The 20,663-nt window shown below is 37.3% G+C and overlaps 1 protein-coding gene and 1 pseudogene across 1 annotated transcript; one reads left to right on the top strand and one right to left on the bottom strand.

Annotated features, from left to right (window-relative positions):
* Nucleotides 1-16,207: 16,207 nt before the first annotated feature.
* Nucleotides 16,208-19,029, top strand: LOC127757440 (ADP-ribosylation factor-like protein 2; annotated as a pseudogene).
* On the bottom strand, nucleotides 18,918-19,857 carry LOC127757439 (glycine-rich RNA-binding, abscisic acid-inducible protein-like). Its single transcript, XM_052282939.1, has 2 exons — nucleotides 19,617-19,857; nucleotides 18,918-19,507 (listed from the first exon to the last, which is right to left on the bottom strand). Exons 1-2 carry the CDS (start codon nucleotides 19,728-19,730, stop codon nucleotides 19,136-19,138), a joined length of 486 nt encoding a protein of 161 aa, XP_052138899.1. The 5' UTR covers nucleotides 19,731-19,857; the 3' UTR covers nucleotides 18,918-19,135.
* Nucleotides 19,858-20,663: the final 806 nt, after the last annotated feature.

Here is a 20,663-nt window from a genome sequence, read left to right as displayed (position 1 = left end):
TAGCCTCGTACGTTGTCTCGGGCAATTTGTTTCCCTCCGGAAGAATGTTCTTGACGAGTTTCAATAAATCGCCAAATGCCTTGTCACTAACCCCATTTTTTGCCTTCCATTGCAAGAACTCCAGAGTGATATCCAACTTTTTGTGCCCCTGCTCGCAACCTGGGTACAACGAAGTTCTATGGTCCTCTAACATCTTGTCCAATTTATGGGCTCCCTTTTCACTTTCGCAGTCCTCCTTGGCGTCCTGCAACATCTGACCAAGATCATCCGCAACGTCGTTACCATCAGCATCCCTTTCCTCCTCGCCCGTTTGATTTCCTTCAAATCCAACGTACTGAGCAAAGTCCGGAATATTGTCGTCTTCCACTTCATCTTCTTCCATTTCAACACCTTACTCTCCGTGGGATGTCCAACAATTATAGCTTGGCATGAACCCCGACTCAAACAAGTGGAAATGAATAGTCCTGGATGCAGAATACTCCTTCTGATTCTTACACTTATTGCATGGACAACAAATAAAACCCCTTTGCCTGTTAGCTTCGGCCACTCTCAAAAAATAGTGCACGCCGTCAATAAACTCTTTGGACCGCCGGTCAGCGTACATCCATTGCCGATCCATCTACATGAGTCGAAAAAAAAATCGTACAAAAATAATTATTCTTACAATAATGATAGTCATACAATAATTATAAGATAATTACAAACTGTTTCAACAGTCATACAATAATGACATATCTTTATTCATACAAAAATCATAAAATATTACACCAAATAATTCTTATTTACTATTTCTAAAGTTTTAAACTAATTTTAATGTGTTTTACTTCTTTTAATTTTCATTTTAGTTTGTTTTCTAGTATTCAAGATTAACTTTCACTATAGTTTTCCTTCTCAACTATTTTATAAAACCTTCTTTAGCAAATCAACTAAATTTCTATATATTCTTTCTTCCCCACACAAATTTTCTCCCTCATCAACTTACAACTAAATTTTGGAGACAAAAAAGTGTGCAAAACATAGCTGCAAATGTAATATGACAAAAAAAACATTGGAGGATGAAGTTGCAAACCTTTTAGGCACCTCCGATTTGTATCTAATCACCTAAATAAATTCACTAGAAATTTTGGCATGACCTCCCCTCTTTTTTGAAGAAATTTTGAAACTTGCTCGGGCAGCTGGAGGAGGAAGAAGACATATATATAGGGGTGGGACTTTAGTCCCGGTTAGTGTTACCAACCGGGGCTAAAGATCCCCGGGATCTTTAGTCCCGGGACTAAAGTTACGATCTTTAGTCCCGGTTGGTGTTACCAACCGGGACTAAAGATCCGGGGGGGCCTGACAGGCCCTGACAGCATTTGAACCGGGACTAAAGATGATCTTTAGTCCCGGTTGGTGCCAACCGGGACTAAAGATCAAATATGCCCGTTACCCTTTTTAACCGGGAGTAAAGATCATCTTTAGCCCTGGTTTTTATTGTATCCGGGACTATTGTGGAATTCGGCCGACCGACGAAAGATGGGTTTCTCCACCAGTGAAAGTAACATGTTTTAAATAAAAAGAGTTGTGTATTATGATAGTTTGTTTAATGATAAATCTAGTAACATTGATCTTTTTTATTTTTTTTCTATTAATAGTTAAAGTTAAAAATCTTTGACTTGTCACTGTGTTAAGTATGATTATATTTTGAAACGGAGAATTCATTGCGACAGGGAGCGAGCTGAGACTGACCAATATATACAGACAGCAGGCCAGCTTGTACTCCTCAGAGCCTGCAGCATCGCAGCAACCATACTATAGGTCTACAGTACTATATATGTACTGTTCACTTCACGGCTCAGCTTGAGCTGGTTGGATTTTTTTTTTTCTTTTTCAATTCCTTCGTGTTTGATATAGCCCGTGCTTAATTTGAGGGGAGTTTTTTACACTGAAGCCTCGTTAAGAAAAAAACATTAACATGTAATTAGTTGATTTAAACCTGAAAATGATTTATTAGATATTTTATTGTAACTTCTAGATAAAAATTTTTCACTAAATGTATTGTTTAGCCGCTTGAAAAATATGCTAACGGAAATTAAGTTAGAGTCCGTATCTTAATTAAGAAAAAGAACGGAGTATGTCTCGTACTGTGTACTTTCGGTCAAAATGGATTTGTGCTCCTTTATTAGAGCATCCGTAATAGTAAAGTAAGGTGCTATCTATAAAACATATACATCTCAGCAATAGACTAAATTAATAGTAAACCACTTCAATGGTATGTCTATATGGGTATCTATAGCTCTCTAATCCATTGCCTCGTTTTTCTCTATAGACTATCTCTAAGTTAGTAGATAGCTTTGCTTTCTCTCTTTATTTAATCTCTTCTAAGTAAGAAAATATACTGACATAAATCTCTTGTAGAGAGCCTATAGATAATTATTGCGGGTGCCCTTGTCGGCAGTAGAGGAGTTTCCGATACGTTGTGCATGTTGCGATGGGGGTGGAAGGAAGAAACACCCTTTATTAACGTGGTTGATTAATTGTGCATTGCAATTCCATCCAGCTTAATTCGTAGGAGTAACGTTTAAGTATCTACCCAAAATGAATTAATTTGTTTGATCAGCTAGCTACTCCCTTCATTTCAGGTTATAAAATGTTTTGACTTTGGTCAAAGTCAAAATACTTCGAGTTTAACCAAGTTTATAGGAAAAAAATAGTAATATTTTGACCCAAGATAAATTTATTATAAAAATAAATTTAATTATTAATTTAATAAAACTAATTTGGTAATGTAAATATTTCTATATTTGTCTATAAATTTAGTCAAAATTAAAGCAATTTAATTTTGAGCAAAGTTAAAACATCTTATATCCTAAAACAGAGGGTAGTTCATTAATTATTAATTAAAAAGAGTTGTAACAAACGATGTACTGATGCAACAGTACTAAGGTGCAAGGGGGGTTAACCGAATCTGCAGAGCTTTTTTGTCGCCTTTGTAGTACAACAAGATAATGTTCTTGATCAGTTAGTACCACACTAGTACTTATTAGCATGCATGCCCCTACATTCGTATACCCCCCAACAAGGTGCCAAAGATCACAACTGTAGTTTTGATTGTGAGAATTAAATTATTTTATAATGTGTTCATACAATCGAATTGTCCATGATTTGAAATCATGCTCCTATATATAAGCACATTCATAAAAACTGAACCAACGTGTCTTAATATTAATAAAGTCACCACGTGTGTCTAACTATATATCCTAACACTGAAAGAATAACTGGGGCTGTGTTTAGTTGGATCCAAAGTTTAGATTTTGGTTGAAATTAGAGATGATGTGACTGAAAAGTTGTGTGTGTATGACAGGTTGATGTGATGAAAAAGGACTGAAGTTTGGATCCAAACTTTAGATCTAAACACAGCCTGGATGTAAATATGAGCACGCTTGAAAAGCTTAGGACTAATTAAACCCAGGTGGGGCAGGATCCACCAAAAATAACATAACCAAATGGGCTATCCTTCAGTTCGCCGTGCATGGAAAATACTACCTCCATTTCAGGTTAAGATTTTCTAGCATTGCCCATATTAATATAGATGTTGTACCTAGATTCATTTATATATATATATATATATATATATATATATATATATATATATATGAATGTGGGTAATGCTAGAAAGTCTAATAATATGAAATGGAGGAAGTATTATAATTTTCCCTACAGACACATCTATCAACATCTTAAGATTATTGAAATTCTGTGGGTGAAAATGAAAAACAAACGTGTGCACGAATCTTGGAGTGTCTTACAACTCCTAGCGCATGGATCTTTATTCTTTCCTTGCCCTAGCTAGCTCCTATATTGCTAGATAGTTTTCCAATGGAGAAAAATGATTATGCAATAATAATATATATAGCTCGGAGAAGTTAACCTGCTCTATGATTGGTGGAGGTCGATATCAAACCTCATCTTTAGTAAAACGATGACGTACGTTTGTTTTGTCACGACTCTAACCCATCGCATTATTATAGTCTTACGTGAAATATTAAACCATATATAACGACATGCATATTATATATGTTATCAACTCTAGTAGTCTTACGTGAAATTAATTAATTAATATTGAACCATGAGTTCATAATAACATGCATAATAATCTGTGTGATAAAGCATGTATCATCCTCATCATTTTTTTTTCGTTGAGATCCATCGTTTTTTCCACGAATTCATAATCAATCTAAATAAAAATATATGCCTCTCTTCATCAACCTACTAACTTACGAGGAATGGACAGCGGTGGACAAGACAGTGTGTTGGTGTATTGGAGGAGGAGACATAGTAGAGGGGAGAGGCCACGACGACCGCAGGCCCCATCGATAGCACCACCTGGTGCCTGGCCTCATCGTACTTCCCGTGGATCGACTACCACTGAGCCCATCCACCATGCATCGAGCCCTCCTTCCCTCCCTTCTCTCCCTCCACCCTCTGCTAAGGCCTCCGTCGAGCGGCTACTAGGGTTAAGGGGAGAGCAGCAATGGTGGAGAAAGGGCACACAGTAGCGGGAGGGGGGTTGTGGCCGGTATCGGGCGGCAACAGGAGGAGAATGGACAACGACAGTGGTGGAAAGATGGACGGCAGTGGAGGCAACCCCACGCCGGCATCAACGTGGAGCGCGGGTGGGGCGTGGTGGGGTGTAGGTGAGAGACGGCGAGGGATAGGGTTTGGGTGGGGGTAGATGGTGTTGTTTTTCGAAAAATCCATTGTGGTTTTTATGTTTACATCGTTACCCATGGAAGCAGAATTTTTTCTTCTTCACGTTGTATTTCTCTAAAAGACAAGGGGTTTTTCCAGATACAACACAACGGGGCGTCAATCGGTTTGAGGACATTGGATATTACATGCAAACACGAGGAGATTTTTTTTCAAAATAGCCACCACGTGATAGTTTTTTCTTCGAGGAGCAAAAACAACTCAAAAAATTGAGAAAAAGGGATGCTAGGAGCTATTAGTGGCTGGGGTATAAGTTATAGTTAATACTAGGTGATACCCCGCGCTTTGCTACGGGAATCATGGATGAGTACGCGTTAAATATTGTCGAAATGATAAAAGTTGAAATGTTGAGAAAATAATGTGAGGAAGATGATTTAACACATATTTATCGATCTTTATAATATAATATTGTAGATAATATGTCATGCTTGCATGGAATTTAAAATATGCTAGAATAGTAACTGCTAGTGAGTGAAGATGTGGTATGCTTGCATGGGATTTTAAATAGCTAGAATAGTAATTGCTAGTGGGTGATGATGTGGCATGCTTGTATGTTGAGTTTTAGTTTGTAATAATTGTTAGTGGGTACTAATTATATACAAAGTATAGATTTGCATTTTAAAACTTAATTTTAAGTCGTTGGCGCGTACGGATTAACAGTGTTTCCTTGTTGATGCTTGCACGAATCCTAAAATACTTTTCACCAAATTGACTAAAAGGCAAAGCATATGGATGCAGAAGTTGGTGAATAGAAAAAGCTATGGCACCAACAAATTCAGCACGTGCTACACGTACGTAACGTAAACGTGCACATCGAGCTGTACAAATTGCGGCTGTCAAAAAAGAAAAGGCTAATCGATCGAGTTGATCGTGCTTAACAAATTAGAAACGTGCTACTACTGTACTATGCAAACAATATGCTACTATATATATTATATTACTCCCTCCTCCCCTAAATGTTTGACGTCGTTGACTTTTTAAAACATGTTTGATCATTCGTCTTATTCAAAAATTTTTGTGAAATATATAAAACTATATGTATACATAAAAGTATATTTAACAATGAATCAAATGATAGAAAAAAAATTTAATAATTACTTAAATTTTTGAATAAAACAAACGGTTAAATATGTTTAAAAAATTCAACGGCATCAAACATTTAGGGATGTAGGGAGTACTATATATTTTGATCGAGAGATGTGTGTGTGCATGGGAACCCTGCATGTAGAAACTAACGCCACCGGATTAACTAGCTAGGGACATGTACATATCAACGTTCTGTTGTTAGCTGCCAATATATATCTAGCTAGCTATACGTGTTAATCACACTCGTCAAACATAATTAAGGGGTTGACTATTAATTGTTGGAAAGAATAGTAGTCGTATATGTATTTACACACATATTAAATACAAACGAGAGTAGCACCCTAAGGTCCTGTATTCAAATTTATATAGGAGCGAACTTAAAGATTGGATCATTGAGTGACTAGTTCCCAATTTAAAAAGACCGTATACATCCGGTTGGATATAAAGGCTGGGTAAAAAAAATACCCTTCTCTAAAAATTAAACTCAAAAGTTTTGTTTTTAAAAAGAAATTAAAGTAAACAAACGAATTAGCCAGCCAAATTAAATAGAATATATCATCTCTCTAGCTAGCTCATCTGTCAGTCCAAATTAAGGCAAGCAAGAATGGATTTTTTTAATTATTGTTTAAACCTCTTAATATTTTAACTTTAAAAATAAACTAAACTTTTAGCTACATCAACTAGCGTGGCGGTGAGTATGCTGGTATTGTTTTACCATACCATCCTAAGATGGAAGCGACAAATTAAACCCAGCCTTTGCCAAGCGAGTCGCCAGTGAGATAAAACAACGGTGCTAATCCCAAATAACAGTGTTATTTTGTCACGTTAGTCTGACGTGGCTAAAATACTTAGATTTGAAATAAATTTTAACGAGAGAGTTTATTTTTAAAACTAAAAATTAAAACAGTCGTAAAAGAAGTCCAGGCATGGACGTCGGTCCAAATACAGAGGCGATGATGATGCAGTGGATCACAATTTATGTATGTACGGGCCAGCTGACGAGGACATTGTCACGTGGCCGCACCATTAAAGGCGTACCATGCTATAGTGAAACTACTGTCACTAATTTGTCAGCCAACCTGCTAATAAGACACCAACTCAACAAACAACTGCTACATGCATAAATAAATATTGTGTATGCTCTGTCTTTCCTAACATACAGCTATGTTTAGCTACGAATCACTGTACATACAATACATTATTAGCAATTAAGTTACTCCCTCTATTTTGCATATATGTTTAGTGATCCATAATACTAAATACTCAATGGCCTAGTGTAGTGGGAGAGGGACAGGGGCGGAGCTAGAACGAAATGGAAGGAACGTCACTTGCTTATGTAATACTCCCTCCATCCAATAATATAAGATATGGGCAAACTTGGTATAGTCTTCAAAACTAATTTTTGACTTATAATTTCTCATATACTATAAAGTTTATTGCAACAAAATTATAATCATCTTAAAGTAAATTTAAATGTCTATCTAATGATATTAATTTTAGCAAATAAAATTTAGTTTATATTATAATAATTGTTGGTCAAATATTTTTAAAGTTGAATCTTAGAATGTGTGCACACCTTATATTAGGGGATAGAGGGAATACATACTTTAGATCGAGTTTAAGCTGATGCGAATATCAAAATTTATATTGAGGGGATATACACATGTTGAATATAGATGAGTTATAGCTAAAAATTTTTCCTTGACCGGATCCCTGAGCACCCTTTCGTATACTCTAGCTGGCCCCTGGCTAAGGAGATAAGACCCCTCAAGGTACATTGAATCAATATACCACAATCTTAGTATCAAATTGATAGATCAGATATCAGTGAGAATACATATTTTCATTTGGAGGCTTTCTTGCATATATATCTTTTTCGAATTCTTTTTTTATAGCTCAATTGCTCACTCACGAAGAGCTTTGGGATTGGACTTAATAATGAAACTAATTTGATATTATAGATGTTATTATGTTTTTAACATATATATGATTTAAGATAAAAACCAAAATATATATCTTATCGTATGAACCGGATCCGAGGGAGTATTGTCTATGCTTATATAAAAATAAACATATATGTATGTAATGGCGCACGTGAATCATCTTGCTAGCTAATGCATGTAGCTGCGCCACGCGTATAGCATATAGGCCGCTCACGTCCATGTCAGCTTTTGTCCTGCGACTATGTGGCAATTTGTAGGCTTTTATGGTTACTTTTTCAGTTCTCACAGTAACATATGTACTGACGGAACTGTTCGGCAACGTGTTACAGCGCTGCGCTATAGTTTAGAGCTACTCCTCTGTCTAAAAAAAGTCTAATCCTAACTATAAATCTAGATACGTATATGTCCAGATTCGTAGATATAGTTTACGTTTTTATGGGACAGAGTACAATAATTCATTAGCTGCAGTAGGCAAGTAGCAGCGGGCTGCCAAACAGCACTGTAACACGCAGCCAAACACACCCAACATTTTTTTGCTTGAGAGAACCATGAGCTAAGCTACTTGTGCCATATCCCTTTGGTTATTCATGCAGTTTTTTCAAGAATTGATTAATTGGCGATACAGCTAGCTAGCATTAACCAATAAAATCAAGATGCCTTGAATTGTATAATAAACTAGAAAAAAACAAGCAGGGGAAGATCTCGTCGAATGAATGCGTGGACAGATCGATCCGACTAATTAAAGGAGTTGAATTAATTAAATTATAAGTACACATATACATATGTAAAAAGAAATACACTTATACACACTGACATCTGCAAATACATGGAGTATATGCATATTGATCAATCGGTCACGTCAGCGTATCATGACGAATCCCTAAAATTAATTGGTGGAGACGAATATAATAAGGTAATTAATCAAAGTACTGCACTAACCATGAGCAGAGTAGTCATGGTCATGTAAAATATGTGCATGATCAACTCGATCTCTGGATGCTGGCCCCATGTTTCATCTATACTACCTAATCCAATCCAATCAGCATGCCGCAGGCGCTAGCTTAAAGACCTCGAGCCAATAATCGCAGGACAAATCTTGCGCTTAAACAATCACTAATCCTTGTCTTGTTAATTACTAATTAATTAATTAAGCATTTGGTTGTCATCCGGCGACAAGCTAGAGAGCTTAATTAGTAATTAACGTCGAGTGTGGCGTAAGTGAGTGATTAAGTGAGTACTAATTAAGCACATATATGCCGACGTAAGATCACAGCTCAACTTTATTTAATTTATTTATATTTCTTCATGTCAACAAAAGCCAGGTTGATGAAAGTAGTAGTGCAGGTGAAGCTTGCATACTTTAATTATTATTAGCATTTAGTTATGTTCTTTTTAGTACCCAAAATTAAGCATAAACTCAATAAGCTGCAAGTTAAATCCATAAGGTACTATTTAATTTATGAGTTCTAACAGAATAACATAGGTCCTAGACTGTATATATGATCCAAGATCCACGGGTGAAAATATGCCTTCCCCTGCATTTCACATAGGAGTATATTTAAAAAATAATAATAGAAATTAAATGGTTTGCATACATGTACCGTTAGCAACACATCCATCGAGTTTTGCCAACAAAAGGGAATTGACGCATGAAGCGAAATGGAACAAACCGACCCACCCCCCCCCCCCCCCCCCAAAAAAAAAAAAAAAAACTAACAGATCTTATGACTAATTACCACATGGATCTTTGCAAAGTCGAGAGACAATTAACATAACAGAGAATTTGGTCGCGAATAATGCTGGTACAATATTTTTTTGTGGATAAATTTATTTCTTTTGCTTGAATGTGTAGATAAATTTAGTGTTGTATGTTAATTTCTGGAGCGGTATCAACATATATATGACATTATATTCTATGCTTAATAGAGTTCCTATGACTATGGATCGTACGTACTTCGTCCTTTTTTTTCAACATACGACGCCGTTGATTTTTTAACAATACGTTTGATCATATGTTTTATTAAAATATTTATATTTTTATTTTTATTTGACTTATCATTAAATATTTTTTAAGCATGATTTGTATTTTTTTATGATTGAACAAAAATTTGAATAAGATGAATAGTTAAACGTTTGTTAAAAATTTAACGGTGCCATATATTAAAAAACGCAGATAGTATATTGTAAGAGATGAGTAGAGATCGAACTATTGTAAAATGACTTTGTCAATGAACTACCCTGCGCTTGACAATTTTGGCATGTTGACAAGAGAGCGTGGGATGACCATATTTTAAACTCAGTTAGCCTTTTTAACAAGGCATATATATCTATCTCTACTATTATAAAAATTGAAGATGTTTTTACCGGTATTTCGATAAGTCATCCGTATTTAAGTTGGTTTTCTAAGTTCGTTCGCTTTTGGAAATATCTACTATTATAAAAATTGAAGATGTTTTTGCCGGTATTTTGGTACGTCATTCGTATATGAATCGGTTTTTAAGTTCGTTCGCTTTTGAAAATATAGATCTATATTTAAGTCCGATTTTCGCTTTTAGAAATACATAAAGAGTAGTATAAGAAATCTCTTAAAAAACTCGCATGCTAACTTGAGATGAGATGAAAGTCAAACATCTAATTGCAGCTCATGATTTTCTAAAATATATATTCAAGTGAATTTCCAAATTGAATTTCATTCTAACTAAACCGTATAACAATAATAGTATTTTAAGTATGTATATATATTTAGTACAAAGCCATATATATCTAGATGCATGATTTGGATAACAATACCCTAGCCAGTGAATGGAAACGAAACATGCACTAGCTAGAAAAATATATTCTTTTTCAGGGATGAGCGATATCCTAAATTTTATATAAAGAAATTTAAAGGCTCTGCTCGGAATCGACGAATACTACATATACTAGCGAGCAATGCAGATAAGGTTTTTCCATTTCCATATGTAATACTCCCTCCGTTTTAAAATGTTTGACGCCGTTGACTTTTTAGCACGTGTTTAACCATTTGTCTTATTAAAAAAATTTAAGTAATTATTGATTCATTGTTAAATATACTTTCATGTACATATATAGTTTTACATATTTAAATAAGACGAATAGTTAAACATGTGCTAAAAAATCAACGGTGTTAAACATTTTGAAATGGAGGGAGTATATTAGTATTATCTTCTGATTCGCATATCATCAATTCATAAAGACATCAACCTAGCTAGCTAGCCACCTACCTGATCGCTCTCCAGGTTTTTTTCCACTTCATAATTAAATGCTTTCCTAATCATCTTCTCTCTCTCTTTTCTTTTTCGATCAGAGTATCGTTATCGGAGGAGGAGAAATTAAAGAAAAGGAACACGTACGTACACAGCATATATAATCCTGATGAGATCTCTCAGCTGCACGTACGCACATAATTAATTAGCTTGTATACACTACAAATATATATTAATCAGTTTAATTATTTGTTTTTTTTTTTGCTATGATCGATCATGCATGAGATAATCCCTTATATGCCATTGAAAATTGGTCTGATCCCTTATATGCCACTGAAAATTGGTTCTTCCCTTATATGCCATTGGTCTAAATTTGCGCACCCTTTCATGCCACTCCCGAGCCAATTTCCAGTGGCATATAAAGGATCAAACCAATTTTCAGTGGCATATAAGGGATTCTCTCGTCATGCATGGTCTGGATTTGGAGAAATGATTTTCAATAACGCGTGGAATCTCTTACGATAATCACCTATACGATTTAAACGCATCATAATATTGCTTGAAAAAGTTGGCTACACACATAATTAACCTCTAATTTCTATGAGATACAAGTTGTCCACTTAATGAAAAGAAATTCGTACTTGTTAATTATATTAGTCCTCTCAGCATGCTAAGACGTGAAACTATTTGTATTATTGGTTGCATTAATTATCCTCGCGAACGGAAAATGTTTGCTTGCATATAAGTTGCATCATGCATGCATGAAGCATATATATATAGCTGACCTGTGTGCAGTGTGCATGCAGTACAATTAATCAGCAACTAATTAGGTACGTACAGTGCTGGCTGCGCAGGACCACGCATATATCTCCATCCATCCAATCATTATCTTTTTCGATAAATAAATTTTGTTTCTTTATTTCAACAAAGCTTTAGTCAATTATTATAGTAGAGTTTGCGGGTAAATAAGTGTGAATTATGAAATTATAAATTGATTAAAAAAGAAAATTTCCCCTTCATATACTCAATAAATAATAATAATAATAATAATAATAATAATGATGATGATGATGATGATGATGATGATGATATTCCATACTAATCAAGGACCGTCAAACCCATAATCCAAAAGTTATTTCGACTCATATATACCTATGTGCTTGCTGTTCATACATCCTATCTAAATATTATGAGAAAAAACAAAAATTATGAAAAAGCAAATCTACCGATGTGCTTGCTTTTCATACATTCTATCTGGATATATTTTTACGTTAACTGTGATTTTGTGAACATTAGAACATACTATCTCTGTTTTTTAATAATAGACGACACCGTTGATTTTTTTTTACACGTTTGACCATTCATCTTATTTAAAAAAATATGTAATTTTTATTTATTTTGTTGTGAGTCGTCTTTTTATTACTAAAAATAATTGAAGTACTTCAACTCAAGTCAATTCCATGTGTAGTTTGGTGTGCCCACTGCATGCTCACATTGTCCTAAGTTGGATTAGTGTACAATTAGTGTATACAACTCTTGATCCTGGAGTAGGATCCAGAGACACTGTCCCAGCGGTTGTCTTTCAGGGTCAGGAGTCAGGACCACCCGGATGCGGATCCATCTTAATCTTATATGTCTGCAGGTTTTGTTTTTTTTGATAATGGAATAAAAATTCTGGTCTTTGCTTTAAAGAAGCTACAACCATTTATTATAAAATTCTCTTAAAGAGAGCAAATACTCAGGCAACAAAAAGAATCTCTCTACTGGTAGGATTCGAGCACATAATATTTGATTTCTGTATAACTAATATTTTCTGCTACACTTTTTGTACAACTAAATTAACTCTTTTAGTTGATTTTTTTTCTTATACCTGTTGTTCTACATAGGCTGAATTTGTTGTACATAACAACAGTATTAGTGTGGTTGTATCAGCTTGATTAAAAGCTTGCATTATATCTTAAGAAAAAAAAAGTATCGAAATGGCATGCTGAATGCCTATGTTACTGAGGGTTTTGTACTTTGTAGTACTAGAACAACAGATAAATGGTGATCCTGAAAGCATCTTTCAGATTTCCTGAATAGTGGGAGTGAAAATTAAGGCGATTAATGCGTATATTTTGTTTCTCTGTCAAGACTATTCTTCATAGATTAGTTGTCCTATCGCTGCACAATGATCTCTTTCACAAAAGCTTACATTGAAACACATCAACTGGTCCCCTTTCCTTTTGATGCCTCAGAAGGGGTGACATGGATGTGTTATTGTTGCTTTCACTAATATATTTCTGATCATCTCACTCTCACATAGAGTTGTACTCCCTCCGTCCCTCCCAATTTAAGTGTAGTTATAGGTTTCCATGTCCAACATTTGACCGTCCGTCTTATTTGAATTTTTTTATCATTACTTTTATTATTATTAGATAATAAAACATTAATAGTATTTTACGCGTAAGTTATTTTTTTTAATTTTTTTCATAATTTTTTCAAATAAGACGGGCGGACAAACATTGGACACGGAAATCCATAACTGCACTTAAAATGAGAAAGAGGGAGTTGTAGCATTTGTTGGTTGGTCTGTGCAGGGTTTCCTAAACCGCCGAGGGTGGGGTTACCGTGCCCCGGCGATAAGCACGGTTACCGCGGTAACCGCGAAAAACCGTACAAAACCGTGCAAAATTTATCAAAAATTCAAATTATTTTTTAAATTTATTTAAATTTAAGGAGGTTACCGCGGTATTTATATTACCGTACCCCCGCGGTAAGGCCGGTAACCGCGGTAACTGCGCGGTTACCGACGGTAAGTCGAACCCTAGGTCTGTGATACATATATACTGTATTGATAGGGCGGTTTCTTTCCATTTCCTTCACATGCACTTCTTTTTGAAGCCACTATCCCCGTAGCTAGCTAGCACGATCAATCGGAAGCTTACGCCACAACCAACGCCCCCAACCGATCCATTGACTAGTCGTGAGTTGCTAATTATTTACATGATACCTCGTGCAATGTTGCGGGATTTTATATGATACCTCGTGCAATGTTGCGGGATTTTATAGAATGATATTTAAGTGAATTATGAGGTTATGAAAATAACTAATAAAGTGGTATCATAGATCTAGAAAATATATGTGAAGTGAAGAAAAGATTACAAAAATGGTAATCAACTGTGAGAAAATGACTTAAGCATATTTTTATGAGAACACTATGACAAAAGGTCACCAATAAAACTTATCTCGATCTAGAAATGCTCTCAAGCTATGCCTCAACATCTTTCATTTTAAAAAAGAGTCCAAATACCACCCCTCCCCCTCCCCTAAACTTTAGATAGAAGTCCATCTAGCACTCTAAACTTTAAAACCGGACATCCAACCCCCTAAACTTTACAAAACCGTTCATATTACCCCATAAGATGGTTTTATATAGTGATTTTTTTTATCTAATTTGTATAAATTGGATGAGTTTGATCATGTGCCATACACATTGGACATATACTACTCTGTAAAAAAAACGAATTCCTAGCTACGAACCTGGACACACATATGTGTCTAGGTTCGTAGGTAGGATTGGTCTTTTTTTGGGACAAAGGAGATATATTATAATCTCCACTTAAATCTTTCTTTTTGCCAGTTGTTAGCTCTTACCTACAAACAAGTACCAACATAATAATCGTATGATATCACTGTATAAGTATAAATTAATGACTTACAACTGATGATATTCAAATATATTATATTAGTTATTTAAAGTTGTTCGTTTAAGATTTTAAAATATACAAAGCCACCATCCAAAACCATCTTAGGGGTTAATATGAACGGTTTTGCAAAGTTTAAGGGGTTGGACGTCCGGTTTTAAAATTTAGGGTGCTAGATGGACTGTCGAAACAATATTTCGGCAATACTTAAAGGGGGTGGCTATCAAGCAGGAAAAGTGGATGGGTTAGGAGACAAAAGGTTTATATAGGTTCAGGCCCTCTCAATGAGAAGTAATACCCTACTTCTGTTCGGGGATTGATCCACCGAGTGTATTATTGATCGTATGATATGAGAGAAAGGTTATGCCCCAAGAGGCACCCGAACCCCTCCTTATATAGGGGGAGGAGTCCGTATTACAAGATACAGCACATGTTCCTAACAGAATAGGCAAGTAAAGAAAAATTGCAATCGTAACCGACTAGAATCCTCGGATATTTCCTTGATACACAAGTTAGGAAAACAACCGAGCCCTTTACTAAAGATGTTGTATCCATATATGGTACCCTCATATCTAGTCGGATATATATGCCATGTGGGTATGGGGTATCCATTATCTCCACACAGATTTCTATCTAAAATTTAGGGGGTACTTGGACTTTTTCCTTTTAAAAATAAATAACTGACACATTGTTGTGCAGCATGCAGAAGCATGGTCTGGATGAGGGAGACCAAAAGATGTGATAGTCGACGCCTTGAACTGCCTCGTAGTGTAGAACGCGAAGAACTTTCCCCAATATCTATCAGTCCTTTTTTTTCCCTGGCCTTATTATTAATATATGCATGTATTTGAATCAGTGGCAGAGCCAATAATTTTACGAAGCCTGAACAAGCTTAATTACAATCGTTGTATACGTTTGAAGACCCATAGTACATGGATATGTCTACACGCTTGTATGTCAAGCTAATAGGCTTTTTTATATATAAACTTACATTTTTCCAATAAGTGTGTGTATGTCCATAGATAAAAATAAAGAAATGCGATGAAGAGAATCAATCGGAATATCAGTATTTAGATGTTACCAATGATTTACCAACAAAGATTATATGAAAAACTAAATATATTCTTGCTCCTAAAATGCTATGACTAATAATTAAGTCAATTTTACCATGCAAGTAATAAGGTTCTGTTCGTTCATTGGTGTCGGGAACCCTTCCCTCTCAGTATGCAAAACGGAACGACGAATTAGCACAAAATTAATTAAGTATTAGATATAATTCTTTTGAAAAAAGTTAATATAATTTTTTAAGTAATTTTTTATAGAGATTTTTTTAAAAAAAAGTACACCGTTTAGCAGTTATGTATGTGTGAAAAACCAGAAAATAGAAGTTGGAAAATTGTTCAAAATAAAACAGCCTTAAAGGCACAGGCAAAGCCCATTAAGCCCACTAAATCCGACGGCCCAATGAATCGTCCGGGCCTCTAACATCAGCCCATGTATCCATCGCCTTCCTCCTCCTCCATCTCCCATGTCTCCCCCGGCCGCCGCCGCCGCCGCCGGCGATCCGACCCCTTTCCCTCCGATAGGTTCAGTGCCCTCTCCCTCTTCGCCTCCGTTTCTTTGTTACCTGCACCGATTCTGTCATCTCTCGCTTGTCAGGATTCCTAGTTCAGATACTACTGATTGCAGCGCGCAAGATTTGGTTACAGATAGGAGGAATTCTAATCCTTGTTTGTCCAGCTAGAGTGTGGCTCAGAGTCATTTCTTCTGTGTGAATGTGCCGGCTCTAGAATGGGTCTCCTCAGCATAATCAGAAAGATCAAGCGAAAGGAGAAGAAGGTGATGAGGATTCTCATGGTGTAAGCTGATCCTCCCCTCCTCTTCCAGCTTCAAATGCGGATGCTTTTCTTGATTCTTGGGTTGTAGTATGTTTCTTGATTTACCAGGGTTTATATGTACTTTGTACCGTTGGTTTGGTTGCTCTTGTTGTTCCTTTCATTTTCTTGGAGACATCACTGATGTGAAGAATTTTACAGTGGCCTCCACAACTAGGGTAAGACAACAATTGTGCTAAGAAAAAATGGTGACGACACCAGCGTCATTAGCCCTACACTTTGGCTTCAGGATCAAGACCATCAAGTACCACAAGTATGCATTGCATTGCAACCTCTCCTTCTGTTAATTGTCAAGTTATAAATATGGCATCGCAAGGAAATTCCAGGATGATGATATGGTTTATCATTTAAATGCTATAGTATCTCCGGGATCATACCATTATCTAAAAAAGGAAGTCTCCAAGAGCATACTGTCTGTAGTGTTCTGAAAATTTTCGTATCAATTTAAGTGCATGTAACATAAGACTAAATCATGTGGAATGGTGGAAGTGGATTCATCATTTTAGTCAATAGAGTGTGAGTTTACTGAGCTATTGTTTTTTATCTGCTTGATGATATCAAGTGACTTCTCTTAACCTCTACAAGTATAAGGTATTGAAATATGCTCCAGAATATGCTCAAACATGCCCTAGAATATGTTATCTTCATAGCACCCTAGCTTATTTAGTTCCATAAGATCAATTTTAACAAACATTTTCCAATGTGAGATTGTGCCATGGAGTGCCTAGTGATTCACATAGGTCAACAATTTTTCGTAGGAATTTCACCTCATATGGTCTGGCAATATAATAGGTAGAATTAGCACCTTTCGGAAAAAAAAAATAGATAGTACTTTAGTAGGCTTGACTGCTTTCAATTTTTTTTTTGGGTGGACAGCATTGGTGTATACTGCTTTAGCTGAAACCAACTGAAGGTGGTCGCGAAGTTCTCTAGTTATTATTCAATTAACATGTTATTATTATGTTAAGACATGACACTGATCAGTACCTACTTTCAAAATTTGATGATTGCTTCAGAAGCATGAGAGTGCACCTTGCCTTTAATGCTTTTGAGTGGCAAACACAGAAAAGAAACCAGAAATCTATGATTGTTACAGGGTTATATATATATATATATATATATATATATATATATATATATATATATATATATATATTGTGACATGTTCGGGTCACCAAATTCAGAATTACATATGGTGATTGTGGCAGGTTCTCTTTGAACATATGGGATGTGGGTGGACAGAAGACAATCCGATCGTAATTGAGCAGGCTGACTGCCTGGTTTGGGTGATTGATAGTTCTGATATCCGAATGCTGAGCTCCACGGTCTGTTTAAAGAAGAGTTGCAAGTGATTTTAGCCACTAAATCTAATTGTCAATGGTACTCAGTTTCCAAATGGTTTCTGTTTATTCTGCACCAGGAAACTGTGAAGACTGCAAAAGTTTAACTCACAGAGCACGTTTGGCCCTTGTTGGATCTTGTGGTAAAATTCTTCTGAAAGTTAAAAAATCTTGGAGCTTTGATTTCAGAGACTGGCCGGCGCATCGTTGTTCGTTTTGGCGAATAAGCAAGACAATCAAGGTGCATTGAAGCCGGCAGAAATCGCCAAGGCGGTGTATTTGGACATACACACTGTACAGATACATCCCCGGATATTTTTTTTTTGGAACATACTCGTAGTAGGAGTAGAACACAGTACAAATCTTACCATCACACTGCTAGGCCGATCTTCTGTCGCAGAGACATCTCATGGGTCATGTTCATAAGCGTCACCTGGTCAGCTGGAACTCCGCTAAAATTAGAGCAAAGAAAAAAATAGTTTCCGGCAATCAGGGCTCCTAAGATTAGCAATTGCAAAGACTGTTTCAAGTGTTGTTAAATATGGTGAAACTGGAAAGATGTTTGATTGGGTGAGTGAGTGATGGAGCTGTGGTTTTTGTTTGCAGGTGCTCAAGCTGGATGCCATGGATGTCAGCCGGCATTCTCATCGACTGAAGAAAAAAAATCTGTAAACAAAAGCTTTGCTCCAATCTATTTCTGCACAGATGTGCAGATATCTCTCCAGTCCAGCTGCATCAGTGCTCACCACTGTCACTGCTAGCTAATGATGTTGTTTAGCAACAAATCCAGTCGTAATGAAATCAACTGGATCAGCAAACGATGCTTCAGTATGAGTTCACAGCTTCATCGCAGTCAGTATCAGTTGTAGCAAATGATGATGATTTGCACTAGCAACAACAAACAAACAGTATCATCACCATTCTTTTGACTGGTTATGATTCATTCCAGGGCAACCAAGATTCACAACCATGACAAATTAAATAATTCGATGGATTTGACGAGAGCGGAGCACACTAAGATTCATTCATTCATTCATTTGATCAAAGCAAACGAGACGAGCTTTCTTCTTGCGATCAAAAACACAGATGGGCAACCACACAGTTAACACAAACTAGATAGTTCCACACAAAACTAACGATGATAACGATCGGATGATGATGATGGTAGCTCGATTAGATAGATAGATAACTTGGCCATGAGGGCCCCACCGCTCAGTTCCTCCAGTTCCCGTCGGAGTTGCCGCCGCCGCGGCTGCCGTAGCCACCGCCGTAGCCGCCGCCACCACGGCCGCCACCGTAGCCACCGCCACCGCCGTAGCCGCCTTCACGGCGCTGGCCGTAGCCACCGCCGCCGCCACCACCACCGTAGCCGCCGCCACCGTAGCCTCCGCCTCCGCCGCGCTGGCCGTAGCCACCGCCGCCTCCGCCTCCGGAGCGGCGCGACTGGGCCTCGTTGACGGTGATGTTGCGGCCGTCGAGCTCCTTGCCGTTCATCCCCTCGATGGCGTCGCGCATGGCCTGCTCGCTCGAGAACGTCACGAACCCGAACCCGCGCGACCTCCCCGTCTCCCGATCGTTGATGATCTGCACCACATACCACAACCCCCATAGTCAGATCTACGCAACCAGATCTGACGAACACCACCACCAAATCGCATCAAAAAAAACACAGAGAAGAGGGAATCCATCGGACCTTGGACTCGAGGATCTCGCCGTAGGTGGAGAAGGCGGCTTCGAGGGAGCGGTCGTCGGTGGCCCAGGCGAGGCCGCCGACGAAGCAGCGGTACTCAACATCCGGCGCCGCCATGCTTTCCCACCAACCCCCGAACCGAAGAAAAAACCGAAATCGAACCGGACCCGAACCGAACCGAACCGGGAGGGGGAGGAGAAGCCAACCCACCTCTGAGAGACCACGGGGAAGAAGGCTGCACCTCGGGTGGGATTTATAGCCGGCTCAGGGGAATCCGTGGCCGTCCAGATCGCATCCGACGGTGGGGGGTGAGGGGCGCAGGATAAGGATATGAGGTGGGTGCCTTTGGAATATACGGGGGGTCAAGTTGTCTTTGTGTTTTTGCTACGCTCACGCTAAGCATCTACACCACTAGTACTCCAGTATACATGATATTTTACTTTTTCTAAAGATAATGGAAAGAATTCCGCCTTTTTGCTACATGATGTGGAGTAGTTTATTTTTTTTCTTTTTCTTTTGGTTTGCGTACGTAACGATATGCCACGCACGCTGATAGCGTATACATTTTTTTTTGTTAGCGTGGTTAACTTACTAAGTTAGGATAAGCACGTACACGTAATTTACTTACATGCCGATACGTTTGCAATTAGTATGTATACACGAAGCATGAATTTGTTTGTCCGTATTCATACAAATGTGACTCACCACCACGTATGCACGGAGCACATTTTGTCTTACTATTTCATTTGTAACGTTTCTTTCACGCAATGTTCATATTCTTCGTAAAGCATGCACTCATGTGTATTTTCACTTTTGCTCATGAGCATCCCTTTCTTGTGCACTTTTTATATGGAGGGGGGATCAATTTTGATGACTATGTGTTTCTTTCTTTAGCTATGCTAACCACAACCACATACTTGAAAGGTTTTATTCACCTTTCACTTTGGTGGAGAGGATTCTTTCCTAGTAAATGAGCAAATCTTATTGTATCGTTTTGGCTAGTGGTGAAATTTATGTTGTATTTACTATTTAATAGGAAAATTCACACTT

The sequence above is a fragment of the Oryza glaberrima genome, chromosome 12 (genome assembly GCF_000147395.1).
Source record: "Oryza glaberrima chromosome 12, OglaRS2, whole genome shotgun sequence".
Classification (NCBI taxonomy): domain Eukaryota; kingdom Viridiplantae; phylum Streptophyta; class Magnoliopsida; order Poales; family Poaceae; genus Oryza; species Oryza glaberrima.
This window is presented reverse-complemented; position numbering and strand designations above follow the sequence as displayed.